General features: G+C 43.9%; 1 protein-coding gene across 1 annotated transcript; it reads right to left on the minus strand.

The window, feature by feature from the left end:
• Positions 1-1,809: 1,809 nt before the first annotated feature.
• SYDE2 (synapse defective 1, Rho GTPase, homolog 2 (C. elegans)) lies at positions 1,810-17,471 on the minus strand (the record flags this gene model as incomplete). The annotated part of the gene is made up of 5 exons (XM_010296051.1): positions 1,810-2,312; positions 6,942-7,173; positions 8,078-8,259; positions 13,917-14,043; positions 16,372-17,471. Coding segments are annotated over 5 exons (2,144 nt in total), but the record flags the coding sequence as incomplete, so codon positions are not given.
• Positions 17,472-17,910: the final 439 nt, after the last annotated feature.

The raw sequence follows: 17,910 nt of genomic DNA on the forward strand, positions 1-17,910 counted from the left end.
TATAAAAAATAAATTAATGAGATTGAATAAACCACTTGAAACCATGCTAAAATAATTCCTTAGAAAAGAGGGGTGAAGCTTGCCATAGCAATTCTTAATTCCTTGCCACTGTAAATAAATAACACTTCAATTAAGCGATATAAGGAAGTACAGGTTAGCAGAAAAGCACTTACCCACAGGGTGAACAGAAAGCCAGGGCGGGATGCCAACATTGTACCAAAAAGGTGAAGAGAATCAAGTTCCACCCTGCCAGCTGACAGCGACTCGGTGTTTGACCCCTCAAAACACACAACCCTCTCACTCCCACCCGTCCAAATCCCCCCTTCCTCGCTGGGGGTGACCTGTGAAGGACAAGGAATGACTCGGTATCTCCTTTTGGTTAGAGCCACTATCAAAACATCTCTATGTGATTTGCTAACTATTTTTAATTAAACCAAGGATGCGTTTCCTTAACATAAAATGTTTAATTGCTCACCATAAATGACTAAAGATAAAAGATGATCTGAGGAGATGGCGATAGCTGAATCTAATAAGGTCACAGTGAACTGCAGTCCCACCTAAACTCCCCAGGAGTAGCATCACTCAACCCATTCAACCTCATGTAACAACTCAAGTTCCCATTTTGGGGAGATTAGTTTAAAAACTAAAGACTCAGAGGAAAAAGTAACTGCCTTTGTACAGCATTTGAGTCTTGCATCCCCAGAGCCGCAGCCCTTCAGAGAGGGCTCAAACACATCTAACTACCAGCAGCCAAACGTACCTAAATAAAAATACATGAAATTCTGGAGAGAAGGAAAAAACACCCCACAATATTGAAATGTCAAGAATAAAGTAATAGGTTACAAGGACAAAACCAGAAGTATTTTTTGAAAAGCAAATATCTTCCAGACCTTTTTTTATATAAGGAAACAAACATGGAGGAAAAACCAGACAAATAAAGAAAAAAAAAAATAGAGAAATGGTGGTGGGAGTGAGAGAGAGTTAATAGTCAACAGCTGTGAACCGATGCCCCTGCAACACACAAGGTCATTTATATTAATCATTCACCCTGCCTTCTCTCCAGCCATGTTTCTGTACATAAAAATCAAACACTCTGTTACCCAAGGGGTAAACTTCATCCTGGCATCACTGAACACGTCTTCCCAGAATCAGGGACGTTTCCTAATTCTGAGAGACTTCTCCTTTCCAAAGGTGGCTACAGACACATGCACATTTATACATAGATATATACAAACAAGGTTAGAAAAATATTCAATTTTTGCTTGTTTAAATAATTATTGAAAAGTGTTAATACAGGAATACATTAATATTTGTACAATTAAAACTTTATATATAAATATTATATATATATAAAGCATTTTTCATAGCAGCCATTGCATATATAGTAAAAAGAGTCTATCTGAAGTCCATGCTGCAAAATTCAGGGCAAGCAGCATCCATCCTTTTCCAAGAGGAACACTGTACCGGAGCTAGGGTTTCAGGAATGAGGATTCTGCTATTGCCAACAGCAGAGGTGTTGCTCGATCTTCTGCCAGGTATTGCCCAGACCACCAGTATTTTCAGGGAGAAATGCCACTATGCGGGATCGCCTCACGGTCTCTGAGGTTGTCTCCAACGCCAGAATCAGGCCAACACCTTCTTCTAACAAAAAGGCAGAAATGTAACGGAATGGCTTAAAATTTGTTAATGCAAGGTGGGCCGTGGCCTGGCCACAAGGCGTACAAGGCCACCATCGTTCCTCACGCGGCTGTGGGAAAGCCTGGTGAGGGGCACAGAGGCACCAGGAGGAGGCATCATGCAGGGCAGGATTTAATAACTCATATTTAGCTTGTTTTTGTTGAGTTCCCTTTCCAGGTTTCCTATCAGAGTATCAATACTTTCCTGCAGGTCTTTGAGGTTTGCTCTGTGATCCACCGCAGAGTCTATTGCTTGCATTGTCAAATAGCTCTGAAACGTGTGCTCTCTGGGGATGGGCTGCGGGTGTCTTACCGGGGCATCCGACTCCTCGGCTTTGCTGCTGTCATCCCCGCTCTCTGTGTCTTCCGAAGGGACATCATCGTAGTCTGCTTCACTCAGGCAGTCTTTTGGGTTTAAGAAGTAGTTCTCCCCACAACTACTCCAGTCTCCAGCGTAGCGGTTGCTCGACGGGCTGTCTAGACCTGCTGGCCTTGGTCTGAGTACACCAGACATCTCCGTGCCGCTCAGATTCAGCATCTGAGGTCTCTGCCTCTTGGGTCTCAGGTAATTCAGGGAGGATGGGTGCTCGGGAAATGCATTCAGATGTGCTGGTTCTTTGGCAGGTGAGTGATGTACTAAAACAGAGGAGAAGTTAAACCGAAGTCAGGGTTGAATTTGTACTGCAACAAGAAAAGTCCACGACAGATGCCCACTGTCCTCCCTCAACGTCACACGCTAACAGCATGCATGAATACATGCAAGCTTACAGCCACATTCCACTACTATGTTTTCTGCCACTGTTTAATATAAAATAATTAGAAAAACTACTGTAAAAGCTCAGTTTTGAAGATTCATGCCAGATTCAAACTGCAATGGAGAGAAGCCTATCTAAAAGTAGAAACTCCCAGAGCACCGATTAAATTCGCCACGTGAGTTAATCACCATCCAGCTCTGGGTCAAAGAAAAGCAAAATGCTCACACGCTTCGTCCGGGCTAAAACAGTAACAGAAAGCAGGCAGAGCAAAAGAGGTTAAAACATAACAAAAATACCACCACGGAGAAACACCTAGAGAAGCTCAACACATACCAAGAGTTGAACTCTTGTGTTTCTCTCTTGCCCTAGCGTTCTGCGCTACTAGAAGCGGCTCACTTGCATTATGCATTGTTTTTCTCAGCAGGCACAACCCCATGTCAGACGTACACTCAAACAGGTTTGACAGTCATGTTACCTGAGCTCACGATTATACAGCATAAGTTACTAACAGCCTCCTCCACTGTTACCGGCTTCCTACAGTAAACAGCACAAATATTTTTACCGACCTGTGCCTATTAAATGTCTGAGCTGCAAAACTTATTTTGGTTTTAAACAGACCATTACCTCTCGTGATTGGAAGCAAAGACTTTCTATCCCCATTCACTGTTGAAAACATGGTGCACACAAACCGACGCAGTTCACAATCTCACCCACTCCTCGTTAGACTCCTCACACGCAAGCACAAAGGCTCAGTCCTGAGATGTGCCCAATGCTTCTCTTTCTGGGTCCGCATTACAGGTCTCTCCAGGGGATTTTAGTCTTACCTTACGTCCTGCACAGTAACATGCAATAACTATCACTGCTTTTTTCCCCCCTCCTCTTGCTATAACAAAAGCCCTTCTGTTTTGACTATGCTCCATTAAGACGAGGAGCCATGGGTTAACAATAGCTTGCCAGTATTACAGGGTCTAACCGAACAAGGACTATTTGTTTTCGGTTGGAAAAATACGGAAATGGAAGCATTGCACAACACGCTGATTATCAAGCTGTGTCAATCTACAGGAGATTAAATGTAAGGGACCAGACTGCGATCCTTCCGTTGGGTCCAACCGTTCTGTTTACACTGTATGGTGTTCGCCTGCTCGCATCCCCGCATTCGTGTTTTACCTCCCTTTGAGCACAATGTCCTACACCATTCTTGCAAGCTGAGGGATAGCATTCGGCTTTCTCTTCGAGTTGACAGAAAACTCTACTATTTGCCCTATTCCTGCCCCCTTTACAGCAATGCACACTCCTGTGGGCAGAGCTGCATCTACCTGCTTTTGCTTCCCACAGCAGCCGTGCCATAAACCATCCCCAGGGTTTCATGATGAGCTCCTGCACAGCATTTGCTGCCCAAACAGCTCTTGCTCTCCTCCTTCTTCCACCCAGATTTCCCATTTCGCATGTGCAGGCTCACTGACCTGACGAAAAGCTGCTTTCCATTTTTGGTGGCCAGCAGCTTTGGAGCTGGCCAGCTTCAGCTGACAAAGGGGAAGAAGCGTGCAGAAGCGTCCTCAATTGCCTCAAGCCCATCATGAAGTTGCAACATACATCAAACTAACTCTCCTCTTGCTCTCATTTGTGGGCAGAGGAGGTTTCTGTGAGGCTGGAGTTAGCAGAGCCAACAGCCAGCAGCTTCGCTTCCTGGCGGTGCCGACGTGAGCGTGGTCAGCGTGTACTTGCCACAGCCACGGGGTCAGCTGTCACTGGAGGCCACGCCGGGGCCAGCGACACCCTTTCGGGACCTGCGCCTGACTCTGCAAGAGCACTGGCAAGCAACTCACCTGCTCGGCCAGAACTCAGGGCCGAGTGGCTAGCCATTTCTGCTGCAGGCAACTATATAAATCAGACCTACCAGGGGGTGGAAATTAGACAACACAAATGAAACTGTACCTGTTGGGCTTTTCCCCTCCAGTACGTTAATTGTTTACATTGACTTTTTTCCAAACTCATCTTTCCCATTGCTGAGAGATAAAGGCAGCTGCCGGAGCTCGCTGGCCGCTACCGCAACACGCCCCAATTCACAGCCGCTCTCACCAACAAGCTTTTTGGCAGGAGGAAAGAGCCTAGCGATATTCCCCGGGTGGAAACTGTTGTAAGAGGAACGAAGAAGTAGCCCACGATGGCCGAAATCACTGTCTCACCCAGAATATTCTTTATACTCGTCAGTACCTGATATACCACGAGAAATGCTTGAGCTCTTGAAAGACCTCAGCGGGCTATTCACAAACCGGGCAATTATGCTGTGCTTGTCAAGTGAGCTTACAGTGAATTCTTTTCTTCTGCATTTTCTTCACTTGTCCTGATATTTCACAGTTTTACCCAAGAAAGGATTAAACCTTCCCTAACAATTCTTTATCTCATAGTTTAAAAACAAAGCAAAAATAAAACAAAAAGCAAACCCAAACCAAGATAAACCTCTAGATAAAAACTTAACAAGTGTTACTGGCTAAGTAGAGCAGAGACTGTTTAAGATGACTGGCATAACAATACAATAGTATACTTTTTTTGTAATCATAAAAGCCCCTTCAATGAACAGCAAGATCATACATCTTACATAGTTTGCCTATGAACTACTAAGACGAAGACTACACGTTCATGTGCCTACCCTGGACTTTGTCTGCTAGCGCACATTCATTTATACCTCATGTCTAGGAACAGACAACAAATCCAGACACTTTTTTTTAAATTATTGTATAGAATCTGCCAGATATAGGTCTTTCCCAACCCATGCTTACATGTTAGGAGCCCTTCCTGTGCCCTCCAGAATAAAAAGCTTCAAGAACCACCTAGCTGGAAATGGCAATTTCTCTTTATAATGTTTGCAATGGAGGGAGATGATGGGGAGGGGAAGCCTCTTCCCAAACGCTCTTTAACTGAGTGAGGAAATACTTCCTATCCTGAACACAGAGCAGCAGAGTCCACTTGGCTGCTCAGATGCAGCCACAGCATCAGTGATTCAGTATTGCCAAGTCGGGCCCTTCGTGACCCTCCACATTTCCCAGGTGGCTCCAAGTCTCCCGTAAAAAGCAGACTTCCTCCTCCTCAAGTAAAAATAAAACAAGTTTAAAAACAAACCTAATCAGACATACTATTCATGTAGATTAACTGTAATTCCATTTTATGTTTCAACTGGAGAAGAAATTCAGCAGTTTCCCAAAAGCAATTATTGTGTTCTAAACAGAACAATTAAGAAGCTGTTTAGATGAGCTGAATCTTCTCTTAGCCTCAAGAACTAAAGGGTTTACAAGGCTCAAGTCTGAGGAGTGGACATTAAACTATTCAGGTTACCAAACAGATCAAGTTCTCCACACCGTTAGCCAGACCACTGTGAAAAAGGAAGGTACCACAGCACAACGGACCCATCTTCTGCACGATTAGGTAGCTTTTAACTGCTTGGCCAAAGAACATCTGAAAACGAAACTAAACCCGTCAGATCCGATGTTGTTTCACAGTACTACACGCAAACTCTCTCTGTTAAACGGAAAAGCTGCAATACCTTCGTCGGCTCCTGACTCAGGGCAGCGCTCGCGCAAGAGAAGGCTGCGGGTCAGCAGCAGCAACGCACAGGAATTCACCACGGGCTGAAGCCCAGGGCTCCAGACGTCATCCCGACTATTTCCACTCGCTTACGCCTCTCTGAATACCAGGGCAAACGCGAATGCTGTGCAATCATTTCCAAATTGAAAGGCAGATCTTAGCAAAAATAGTTACCTTCGCTTCTACTTCGGTAGTTTATTAGGAAGATTAGAATTTTACTTCCCTTCTTATTGAGAATTGACCCCAAACTGTGTGCACATGACCTCTTAAGTTTGGAAGTGGGAGCTAAAAGGTACTTAGGGTGTTTTGGTTTGCGTTTTGTTGTTTGTTTGGTTTGTGGTTTTTGTTGTGTTTTGTTTTAAAAACATTTCTCCTCATGCAAAGTTCTGCAAAAACAACTAAAAGTTGCACACCTCTTACTGTAAGGATGTTCACAACTCTGCCAAATTACAAGGGCAGAAATAAAGTAACCCTTTGGATATCTCAGAAAGCAAACAGCTAATGAATTCCATATAGAGATAATCCTGAATGGTCAAAGCAGGAGAGCAGAAAACAAACACAGAGAGCACCCACAAAATCCCTTAATTCAGCTGCAGAAACCTTACTGTCAGTGGGTTTTGTTTCTCTTAATATTTTTACTCGCATAAAGCATTCTTCACCACTTCTTACACTATCCTCAAAACTCTGCCATCTGGTAAGAAAGCAATTAAAACAACAAACTTCCCATTAAACAAAGTGACCAAATACAAAGAGTAGAAAATAAAATTGTCATGATTTCTTTAGATTAATAGGGCATGCCGTAGTACCTCCTGTTTTAAGAATTCTGATGCTGCTCAGTCATCCTGTGACTTAACGTACACTGTCACACAGTAAAAACCACACAGCCATGGTTTGACATTTTCCCTTCATCCAATTCATGAAACAGTACCTGGCCACAGCTGGAGTAAATAGTGAAGAACCTCTATGTGTTTTTTGAAGTCCAGGGCACTAGCAAGCTCTTCTGAGTCCATGAAGACTCTGTTGTTATGGTTGGTGGTCTCCTGCCTCTGGCTCAGTAACACGGGCCCAAAACATACAGCTAAATTCTGACACGTCATCTTATTTACTTCATGGTAAGAAGCCACCAGTTTCAGGTGATCCAACAGCATCTTCAGGGTAGCCTAAAAGAACAAAATACTGCTCAGGAAACAAAACACTAGACAAAGGTGGTGTTGACATCCTAACATCGCTGCTCCAGAGGGGTAAGATCAAGGCTGATCTTACCCCTCTGTTTTAAAACCCCACTATGGGGTTTTCTACCAACACCCATCACTGGAACATCTACGTGCTGCATTAGAAAAGCTGTATTAGACTATCACAGAGCACACTAGTTAAGACAGACTTTCTGGTAAAATTCAGTTTATTTTTACCTGATCTCAGTTTTACATAGATGAGTTTTCTCACAGTGGAAAGGGAACATCAGGGAAGGGAGAAAAGCTGCAGAAGCAGTACAGATGATCCAGGTACATTAGAAAATAAAGAAACCCTCGATATGACCTCGGCATCAGAACAAGCTTCCAGGTAACTTCCAGGTACTGTGCAGGCTACCTGCTCTCCCACAGGCTAACCGTGGGTTTCTACAGAGGTGAACTTGGCAGGTAACAGCGCGCAGCACTATTACACTGGACAATATGGGAAGCAAAGGTTTCATTGCATGGGCTTAGGAACCAGGAATGCATTTGCCCATGTAATTATGACATACAGATCAGAGTGCTCCACAGAAACGGAGCGGGACACGACACAGGAATAATCTTTGCTCTAACAATGTCAAAGTAGCCATCACAGCTTTTCATTCAGTTTTATAGAAACAGTATAAAATGTAAACTAGAATAAATACAGCAATGCAGACTCCCCAGTTAATCACAGTGTGGAAGTATTTTCAAAGACGTAGACCACGAAAAACCCAAGTGGACCGTTAAGTCAGCAAACAGGTGTACATATTTTGACACATTTTATATCCAGCATGAAAATGTTCCTTTATTTTCTGGAGCATGCAATTTGCTTGAACCTGCTAACATCACTCACCTTCTCAACATCTGGTAGGCAATCCAGCAGGGCTGCTGCGTGCTCAGAGTCACTCGGGTCATTCTCACAACCGCTTGTCGTCATTTTCAAGGGATTTTTCATCATGGCATCCAACACCGCTTCGTAGAGCTGCTTGGTTATCAGGGGAGAGGGTAGCTCTCGCAGATAGTCCTTTAGGACGCCTTCACAAGAGACACACAACAGCTGCCTTGAACAAGCTGCAGATTCACTTTCCAGCGATTTTTGGGAGCACTAAGGCACACCAGCTTCACCCGTCCCATGAGAAAACCCTCCGCGCCAGTGACAAACCGCGCACTCGGGAGCAAAGGATGGGAGGACGACAGCAAAGGGGCACAGTGAGCCACGGCTGCGCGAGGGATCCCCGCAGGGTCGGCTAAGAGGCAGGAGGTACCTCTGCAACGTCCCCACGGGGCCGGGGGGCACCCGCGCCCCGTCCCCACAGCCCCAGCCGCTTCGCCAAGCCCATGCAAGGCAGCTCATCACGAAGTGAGGAGTAAAGCCGGGGAGAAAGGTGGGCTGCCTCCAGAGACGAGGGCTGCGTGCAGGGGCTGCTGCGTGCGCAGGAGCGGGCACGTCGGTCACGGAGGGAACGGAACAAGGATTTCTTTGGATCAGGAGCACCCCTCCAGGTCCCCCTCCCGATCGGGGCGAGGGAGAGGCAAGGAAAGGGCTCTTCGCCGTCCACCTCCTGTCCAAGGAAAAGAGCTCCTACAAACACCAAAGTCTTCAGCCTGATGACACCCCCTCCTTTATATACAACCAGCAATTAATTTTTCTGTTCAGTTTATTTTCAGCTATAAAATTATGAGCAAAAAATCCCAGTGCCAGTGGCACGTTGGGTGAAGCACGGAGCGTCTTCTCACCTACCGAAGCACAAACCGGTGTCCTCAAGAGGGAAACACCATCTCCCCTCCCCGCCTCTGGGTACTCTGTACCCCCCAGCACACTCCTCCCTTCTGCTGTGACAAACATAATTCACTGCCACAGGGGACACTGGCTGGAACAGCCACGCACGGAGCCCTCCCAGTTGCAGAGACATACTGGACTGTTTCAGAAGCTGGGGACGTGCTGGAGGAGAGGCTGTTTCTAGGGGATGCAACAACCAGGCAAGCGCCTTGTTAAACACCTATTCCTTCCACTGACACAAACAAGTAAGAAGGAATTAAGCATTTGCATTCTCGTAAGCTAGCTCTAAAGGCTGGCCAGTACTTCAGTTTGAGTGGGGTTTCGGTGATTGTAAGAATAATAATTAAAAAACCCAAACCATTAAGACTTCTAACAGCAGCCCCCTGGAAAGGACACAAGCAGGATGCTGTCCAGGAGCAGTGTATCCACTACAACCGACACAGAAAACTGAGCAAGTCTGCCTTGCAGCAGCTTTTATTGTCCTTAAAAAAAAAAAAAAAAAGGCATTCTGTGCCACAAATATCTACCCATTTTAGCTAGATAACAACTGAATTTAAATACTTCCTTAAGAAGAAACAGTGGATCAAAAAACCCAACTTGTTGAAAGCAGGTACTGTCATTAACAAAGCAGCCTGTCCTCCAAAACAACTTAGTTGGAAAGGTAGAAGATTTTTTTAGTATGCACTCCTCATAGCCTTTTAAAATCCCAAATCACAGCAAAAACCATCACATCGTGCTATTTAGCAAAGCAACAGTTTTTATAAACTCAATCTTTATAACTTAACTGTAAACTGAACTGTATAGCACTGGGTTTTGTTACGAGGTCCTTTCTAAAAAAAAATACAGGGAATGAAAGTTAACATTTTCCCCGTCATAACCACGTTCACATGCAGAAGGCAAGTAGGAGTAAAATACTACCTGTGTAAATATTTTTATTTTTAAAAAAGTACTGCACCGAGCAGTAATGCAGCTATTCAAGCCACACTGCACTGGCAGCACTAGCTGGGGCAGCATCACCTCCCGGAGCTGCCGGACCGCCTCTGTCTTAGTGTAGGGACTGGGGCTGCCAGGCAAAACTTCTGTCTCTGCAGACCGCCACACAGCACCTAATTGCCTGCCCTGTGCTTAAAAGGGGAACTTCCCATCAGGAATATAAACAAAACAAAACAAAAAAAAGCAAACAACCATCCACACATTTTCCTGAAAACATATTCCCTCTGTTTGGAGGGATTGTTGGTTTGGATTTTTTTATTTGCTTTAAAAAGAATATGCCACTTTTGTTACTGCTCCACTTAAGTGGCTAGTTTTGGTTTAATAACTTACTTACATTCCCCTCTCCCCATCAAATTTTACTTCTTCCCCTCATTTTACAGGACCATGTTCCCTGTGTGGATTAGCTGGTTGAAGTATTTATGAGACAGATGTGGCAGAGGCTGGTGATGTACAACACAGTTTGGGATGTTTTCCTTCTTCTGTAAGCAAAACACTAGCAAGAGAAGCTGACTTTTATCAGGATCTTTGTTTCAGCTGTGCTTTTTTTTTTTTTTGGAGGGGGAGGTTGAAATCAGAATCAGCTTACAGCAGGAAATGGAATATCGTAATCAAATCAGCTTATACTGTTTAAACACTTACAACTGTCTATTAATAATCCATTTAGTAGGAATTCCTGTAAATGCATCCATGGTCATAGGACTACCACCTGCCAAAGGACTTTCTCCTGTTTAGCCCTGAATAACAGGATAGTTTAGGAGCCATGAATGCTCCTTGACCTTTCTAAATCCTTTTGCTATTCACTCAGCTAAATTAGCCCTGTAAGAGGCTGCTGTTATTTTTTTCCATGAATCTATGCTCCCCGCTGCTGCCAGCCTGCTAGCACATTCCCCCTGACAACCGCACACAACAAATTTAGACAGCGAGCAGAAACTGCCATCCACTTCATTAATTCCTCATTTTTCTGACCCACTGAACTGTTAACAGTATTGCATGCTTTATGCAGAGATATGAATTCACGTGGATGCGAACAGACATGAGGCAACAAGAAGACTACTGGTCAGTTCCAAAAACTGGCTGCATGCTTCAGTTTGAGCCATGAGCACACTTAATTGTACGTAAGCCTGTGCCAATCCCAAGAACGTTTTTCAGTCAAGATTAAATCATTAAATGTTCATTCTTTAGTCTTTGGAGAGCTGTCAAAAGAAAAAAAAAATCTTTTTAATCTTTTGGAAAAGCAGCACTACTCAAATTTCAAAAAGGACAGAAGGCGGCACATCTCTTCAAATCAGCCAAGATTTATGCTGAGGATTCATATTTTATGGAACACATGTTTTGGCTTATAAAAATATGAATCATGTGCCTCAGCACTGCAAATACAGCAGTAACACATCAGGGGAAACATTCCCCCTCGACCCAGCTCCCTAAGCGTATGCGAGAGGTTTTGTGGGCTCTTTTATCCCTAGTACCAGAGCCAGTGGGTTCCCCTTTCAGCCCAGGCCACGCTGTTTACAGTTAATTAGAGAGTGGGCTGCAGGGGCAGTTCTGGGTGCAAACACCCCTTCCCTTCCCACTCCCCCCAGCTCAGGCAGGACCCCTGCCCTCAGTCCTTGAGTCCTTGCAACACAGCACTGACGCAGGCACTACAGGCAATCACACAGCACAGCTGCAGGGGTACGAGCGCAAAGGATTTTTTTTTTTTTGGTAATTTCTTAAAACTATTTTTCCCTTGTAAGGGAAGTGGCATGTAAGTCAACTCTTGCAATATAACACATACAAAAGCATACCCAGTAGTCTTTCCGTAAGACAGGCTAAGGCTGTCTTCCATAAGACGTAAGGCTGTAGTCTTTTTGTTCTTACAATACGAATTCTGGATGAAAAAAATTATCATTCGGTAGTACAAACCAAAAAAGGACCAGGAGTCTGCAGGACCTGCACAGTCACCAGAAGTTCACCATCACCAATGAGGCTTGCAGCAATGTATATTTGAAAAATTGAAGTACACTTTTCTATGTATCCACCACATCATAAACTCGTGATGGAAAGATCAATCAGACTGTGCCACTGCCCGTCCAGGGCTTCGCATTGCTACCAAACTCTCCTGCAGTTCAGACTTTAGTTTCAGACAGTTCTGGTTGGTTCCAAGTATACAACATACTTGGGAAAATCAAAATGCTTGTGAAATGTTACAAGTTCTTTTGTATATGGATGAGAATTAAGTTCCTATAGCCTTTCCCACAATACTCCTGAACCATTTCTGCAAATACTGTTTTATTGTAATGATTACTTGTAGCATGTGAGTGCAGTGCCATTTTTACCCTTCCAAAATTAAAAAAAAAAACAAAAAAAAACAAAAAAACCCCAAACAAACCAAGAACCAGAAAGTTTTCCACTAGCCAAAAGTTTACACAAACAAAATAGCAGTTCACCATTTGACTGCTTAACAAGTCAGTATCAAACAGTTTTGGCTGTTTGGCAAGAAAGCAACAGAGGATTTTTTCCCCCCTCCACTCCTGAGTTGATTTACAAAAATCGGGAAGAAACAGGACTTCAATAATTTCATGGAACAACCTGATCTTAGAAATTATCACCACTTTTTCTCACTAAATTTTATAAAGAGAAGAAACTCTTCTCTTGAAGAGAATGAGTGAGAAGAAACTCTCCCTCATTTGTAAAGACAAGAAAATTACCCAGTTTAAAAGATCTTTTATACTATTTACTCTCACTGTACGCCTCCTCTCTATAAAGGGTGTCTCCCATCACACTGAAACATAAACACAAGTTTCTGCTGCTGGGAATGCCGGTTCTTGTGAGCAACATTGAACCCAACAGTGAAATCAGCCAAGGCAAGTGAGGTGAACAACTAGCTGGACATTCTGAACCAAAAGGTTTATTTAACCCAGTAAATGTCACCAAGTAATATCTTCTGATACTACTTTGTATAATTATAAAGCGTAATGAACAAAATTCATTCCCAATACACTGAAATGAAGTAAACCCCAAACAGGGTAGAGCTGTCCCGTACAGCTGGATGTCACAGAGAGGGCTTCGGCACAGAAAATTTATACCCTGACTACTGTTGTTGCATTTTCCATCCCTGGATATATAGGAAATTAATGCTCCTGCCTAATTTCCTGGAGCAATTGGTTTACTCAGTGATGCCTGAAATTAGATCAACCTTGGTTTATGTAACAAGTGTCAATAGTTACAAAAGTGTTCCACTTTTAAGCAAATTAAAAAAGCCTCAACAACTTGATTCAGTTGTGCAGTGCAACTCCCATGTAAACGCTCATGTGAAGAGGTGATGCAGATGCAGACAGGCTTCCCAAGACCTCCTGGTCCCGCAGTCCCAGTCCTCCTCACCTTCGCCAGGAGCTAGCAGCCTGACAGCAAGTACAGGGCCACTCCAGTCAGCATGAGGAAGCTGCCATTTAGCTACGTTTTAAAAGCAGCAGATAATCAAATGAAGGCACCTTCCTGCAGCTCTAACTAGCCTGCACAAGACGATAGGAAAACTGTTTTCAAAAATCCTGCCATCTCCAACACAAAGGGAGGACAACGGGTGGACGCGAGACAGCCCTTGGATCCCATGCTGTACAGCGCACGCCTCGGATCACAACCCAGTGTTCCAAGATCCGCCCCAACAGGAGCCAACAGCAGAGGCTTAACCTGCTCCCGGTGCTCGGCTGCCGTCGGACCGCCCGCTCCCCCGTGCCTGGGGCAGCGGCTGCGGGCGGCTCCTCCCACGCCCTCCTCCCCCCAGACCCCCGCTGCTCCGTAGTTACCCGCCCCTGAGGTCACTGCTGCGCTCGTTCGCACCCCACCTTCAGCAACACAGAGCAGCAGCTAACAGCTTGTTAAACGACAACACAAAACTAGTTCAGAGCACAACCGTATGTTAAAAGGTAAGGCAATGTATCACCTGTGATGACATTAATATCTGGGTACTGGCTTTCGCAGAGAGTCACGGCCTTGCTGTCCCTCTCAAACGCCTCTCGAAGCTCCTTCTTAACGGCTGCGGAGCCACACAAGCGATACAGGCCCACCACCTAGGAGCAAAAACAACGGCCCCGCGTCAGTGGCTTTCCTGCAGAGGGGACTAATGACTGACATTATGCTTTGTCTCACCCAGGAAGCGCAACAAACACCTTCAAGCAATAGTTTGGAAATAAACATCATGAGAACTCAAACAGCGCAAACTGTTAACATCAAATGATAAGGTATGTTATCGAACATTACACAAGGGACACAGCTGTGACTGTTAAGCAGTAAGCAAATAACACTCATGTTTTCTGTAACAGCGAATATCTTATCTTAAAGATAAGATGCTGACTTGCACATGTTTCAAATTATATTAAAAGTTTCATGCAAAGCAAGGGTTATTTAACATGCTTAAAGCGATAGAAATGAAACCCACAACACTCTTGGACTGAATTACTAATTCAATCATGTGCTTTCATGCACTAAAATTTTGCATTTTATCATTATTTACCTGTAATTTTCATCAACACAATTTATACAAAGCAATCCTATGATACTAAGGTACTAAATCTTAAATATATTAATTTTTCTTTATTTTAATGAGCTTTATAGGCAGGTATATCAAGCAGTAAGTAGCTAGTCCAAAATTACCATGAACTCAAAAGACAAAAAAAACCCCAAAGCCCCCCAACTTAGACTTGTACTGACTTAGACCATACGAATCTCAGTTTGCAAAGAATAGTATTTGTCTGGCCATATATTAATTCCTGCTTAAATAAATGGAAAGTTACCCAGTGGAATTTGTACCCCCTCTTTCCCAAGAATGAATATGAACCAGTATTTGCCTAAGACAATTTCTTTTAAACTCTAAAGTTTTCTAATGCCACGTCTGAAATTCAGGTGGAGATGACACACTATGACGGTAGTCTGCAGTCTATCGGAAAGTAAAAAATGTCAGACAAGCACGTGGTTAAAACAAGAAGTTAACAGTATTATTTTGCACTTTTGGTTTTCCCTGTGCAAATACACAAATTAGATTTCATGCTCAAAAGCACCAGGTACATTCAGACAATTCATACCCCAATCGCTTCATTACCAGTGTTGCCTTGATTACCCAATATCATTTGCATGACTAGGTGCTAATAAGCCCAAAATAAAATGCTGAAACCATGGGACACGTATATTGGAAAGAATAAAACTTCTCTTTTCTACTGATTTGCATAATGTCAGGAGAAACATTCACAGTAAGAATCACGCAGTTGTTATCCATATAGAATCACAGAATAGTTTGGGTTGGAAGGGACCTTTAAAGGTCACCTAGTCCAAACCCCCTGCTTCCTGCAAAGTAATTACATAAAAACACCATTTCTGTCCATATTTTATGACCTGGGTTATAAATAGCAGAGTTAATCTCCTAACACCTGGAACCGCATCCACCCCGTCAGCAATTTAAAGTAGTAACAGTGGTAGGTGCGATTACTTCTCAGTTTCACCTGAGCAAGAGCAGGTGTAAAAGAAACTGAGGGCTCACACGTGCTGTGCAAGAGTCCTCCCACCAGTTTCAAATGGTTTGTCAAGGGGGACGTCAGTCCTTAGGACTGTGCATCTTCCTTCCTAACAGATCTCTTGTCTAGCATCTGTAAGCAGGGATTCGTTTCCATACCTTGTTTCTTACACATATTTTCGTCCATTAGGTTACATCAACCAATAAACTGTATCAGGAGGAAGAGAAGACACTGGGCACTGCTGCCTTAGGGCATTCATCTCCTGTCCTAGTTTTGAAAACAACCTGAAGAAAGGCAAGTAGCAGTGGCATGGGGAACCAACTAATTCAGCCCCTCAGGGTCTCCTCCTTATCTTAATGCTGTGCACAAAGTGATGGCAGAGACAAGTCTTTGGCACGTTGGCTTAAGACTGCAAACATGTAAGTGAAGTTTCGTCAAAAGACCTGTTCTCATCAGTTTGTGTCACTGCACATGATGCCTCAGTTTCAGGCAGGAAAGAACATTATACTTATTTTTGCATTTAGATACAATATGTCCTTAGGGAGTGACCTGTGTCTCGGGAAATCAGGCATTTTAAAGTTCTCAGCTCTGCTTTCTGAGCACGACTGCAGGCTGCAGGTTCATTTAACCACCCCTAATCCTAAAGCACTAGTGTAAGCATCTCCTGTGAGCAAGCGTGCATCTCCTCTACAAAGGCCAAGCTGGAAGCATTGGTTTCACACAGTCCTGTTATTCTTCCCACATTACAATGACTAGTGTTCAGCAAAGCAAAAAGAAGTGACGTCTAAAGGTGTTTTTAATGTCCCCTTTCCCACTCACTGCTCACACTCTTCAACAACGGCTATCCCAACACAGAAACATTAACAAAACAGACTAAAATACACACGGTACCTGACAGCCTCTCTTTTCAATCTCCAGAATGCATTTCTGCATCAAAAGTGGCACCATCAAGCCTGCATTTTCCTTCTCTACAACTTTTCGAGCATCTACCCCGAACATCACAGGCTCCCGATCTGCATCAAGACCATCAAGAGAGTTCTCCCACTGCTCCATTAGCGATAGCTTGACGTAAATAAGCCCCCTCGGTTCCAGCTTGACAGCCAGCTGATGTGTCTTTGTCACTCGGAAGAGAGTGGGAAGAGCCACGGTTCCATGACAACACACACGATTTTTCCGTGGGGTGGGTTCCCAGCTGAACACCACCAGCTTTAAGTGCTGAGCGTTTTCAATTTCTATGTTGAACGTGTGGTCCATATCTAGAAATGTTGTCCTACAAGTAAGCAGGGCTGTTCTTGCTTTGTTTACTGAGTCAACCTGTATTGCACAAAAGACATCTTTTGAGTCTATTCTTGGTGGTTTTAGGTCTTCAGCACCATAAAAGTGAATGCTCATGAGTCCAGAGATGTACTGGGAGCACTTGGGTTGATCAGAAAAGTTATAGTGTCTGAAAGCATCAATATCTATTTCAGTTTTACCACTGTTACTTGGAAGGCTCTCCTTTCCTTTCCCACACTTGGTTTCATGCCCATGTTTACCTGATTTTGTTATAAGTTCGGGAGAGTCGCCATCACTGAGGTAACCACCTTTGTTGAAGGATTTGGAGCTCCTCGAGCTTTTCTTTTTATACGTGTGTTGCGACAACACGCTGCTGTCAAGATGGTAACGACTTATCACGTTCCTGCTGGCAGCTGTGGTTGAGTTTCCAGAAGATGGCAAAGACACTGCATGGCTTGTATCCTGGCAGCTACCTTTCAGCAGGGAAGGAGGATTATCCGAACTGGTATGGCTTGAAGTTCCCTTGACACTCAGTTTCCTGCTCAGCTCTGGCAGCTTTTTCATTTTCATGGAAAGCTTCCTCACAGTCCTGGGAGATTTAATTCTATCAGGGAAAGGCCAATTGATTGATCCACTTTTTTTCAGAGGACTGGGACTTGGAGGAGAAACTTCTGTTGAGGGTATATCAGCCTTGTGTGCAAGTACAACTCCAGAACCTTTAGAAGAAAAGAGAAAGAATAATCATTTTCAAACCGCTCAGTAACTGCAGTTCGCAGCAATGAAAAAAAAAAAACCCTTGAACTAGGGGAAAAACATGTTGATTTGTCATAACTTGATAAACGCAATTCATTCAGACAACCATCATTCATTCAACAGTCAGATGTTCACGAGCATTCAGAGCTGTGCTCTGCTGACTTGTTCAGCCAAATTTGGCAGTTCATAGTCAAAAGCCAGATTTGTTCTGCTTTATGGAGATGAAAGGGACAGAAACTACATATAAACCACCAAGCTATCTCACCCTCTGCATTCAGCTCGATCTGTTTGTGCTGTATCCTCCATATAAGCAGACATGGCTGCATTCCCAGGGCACAGGTGCAATGAAACCAGTCTTAACTGGGAGAACACTGGAATATGGCAAATGGACCCTCGTCTACA

Source organism: Phaethon lepturus, unplaced genomic scaffold (genome assembly GCF_000687285.1).
Source record: "Phaethon lepturus isolate BGI_N335 unplaced genomic scaffold, ASM68728v1 scaffold46111, whole genome shotgun sequence".
In the NCBI taxonomy this organism is placed as follows: Eukaryota; Metazoa; Chordata; class Aves; order Phaethontiformes; family Phaethontidae; genus Phaethon; species Phaethon lepturus.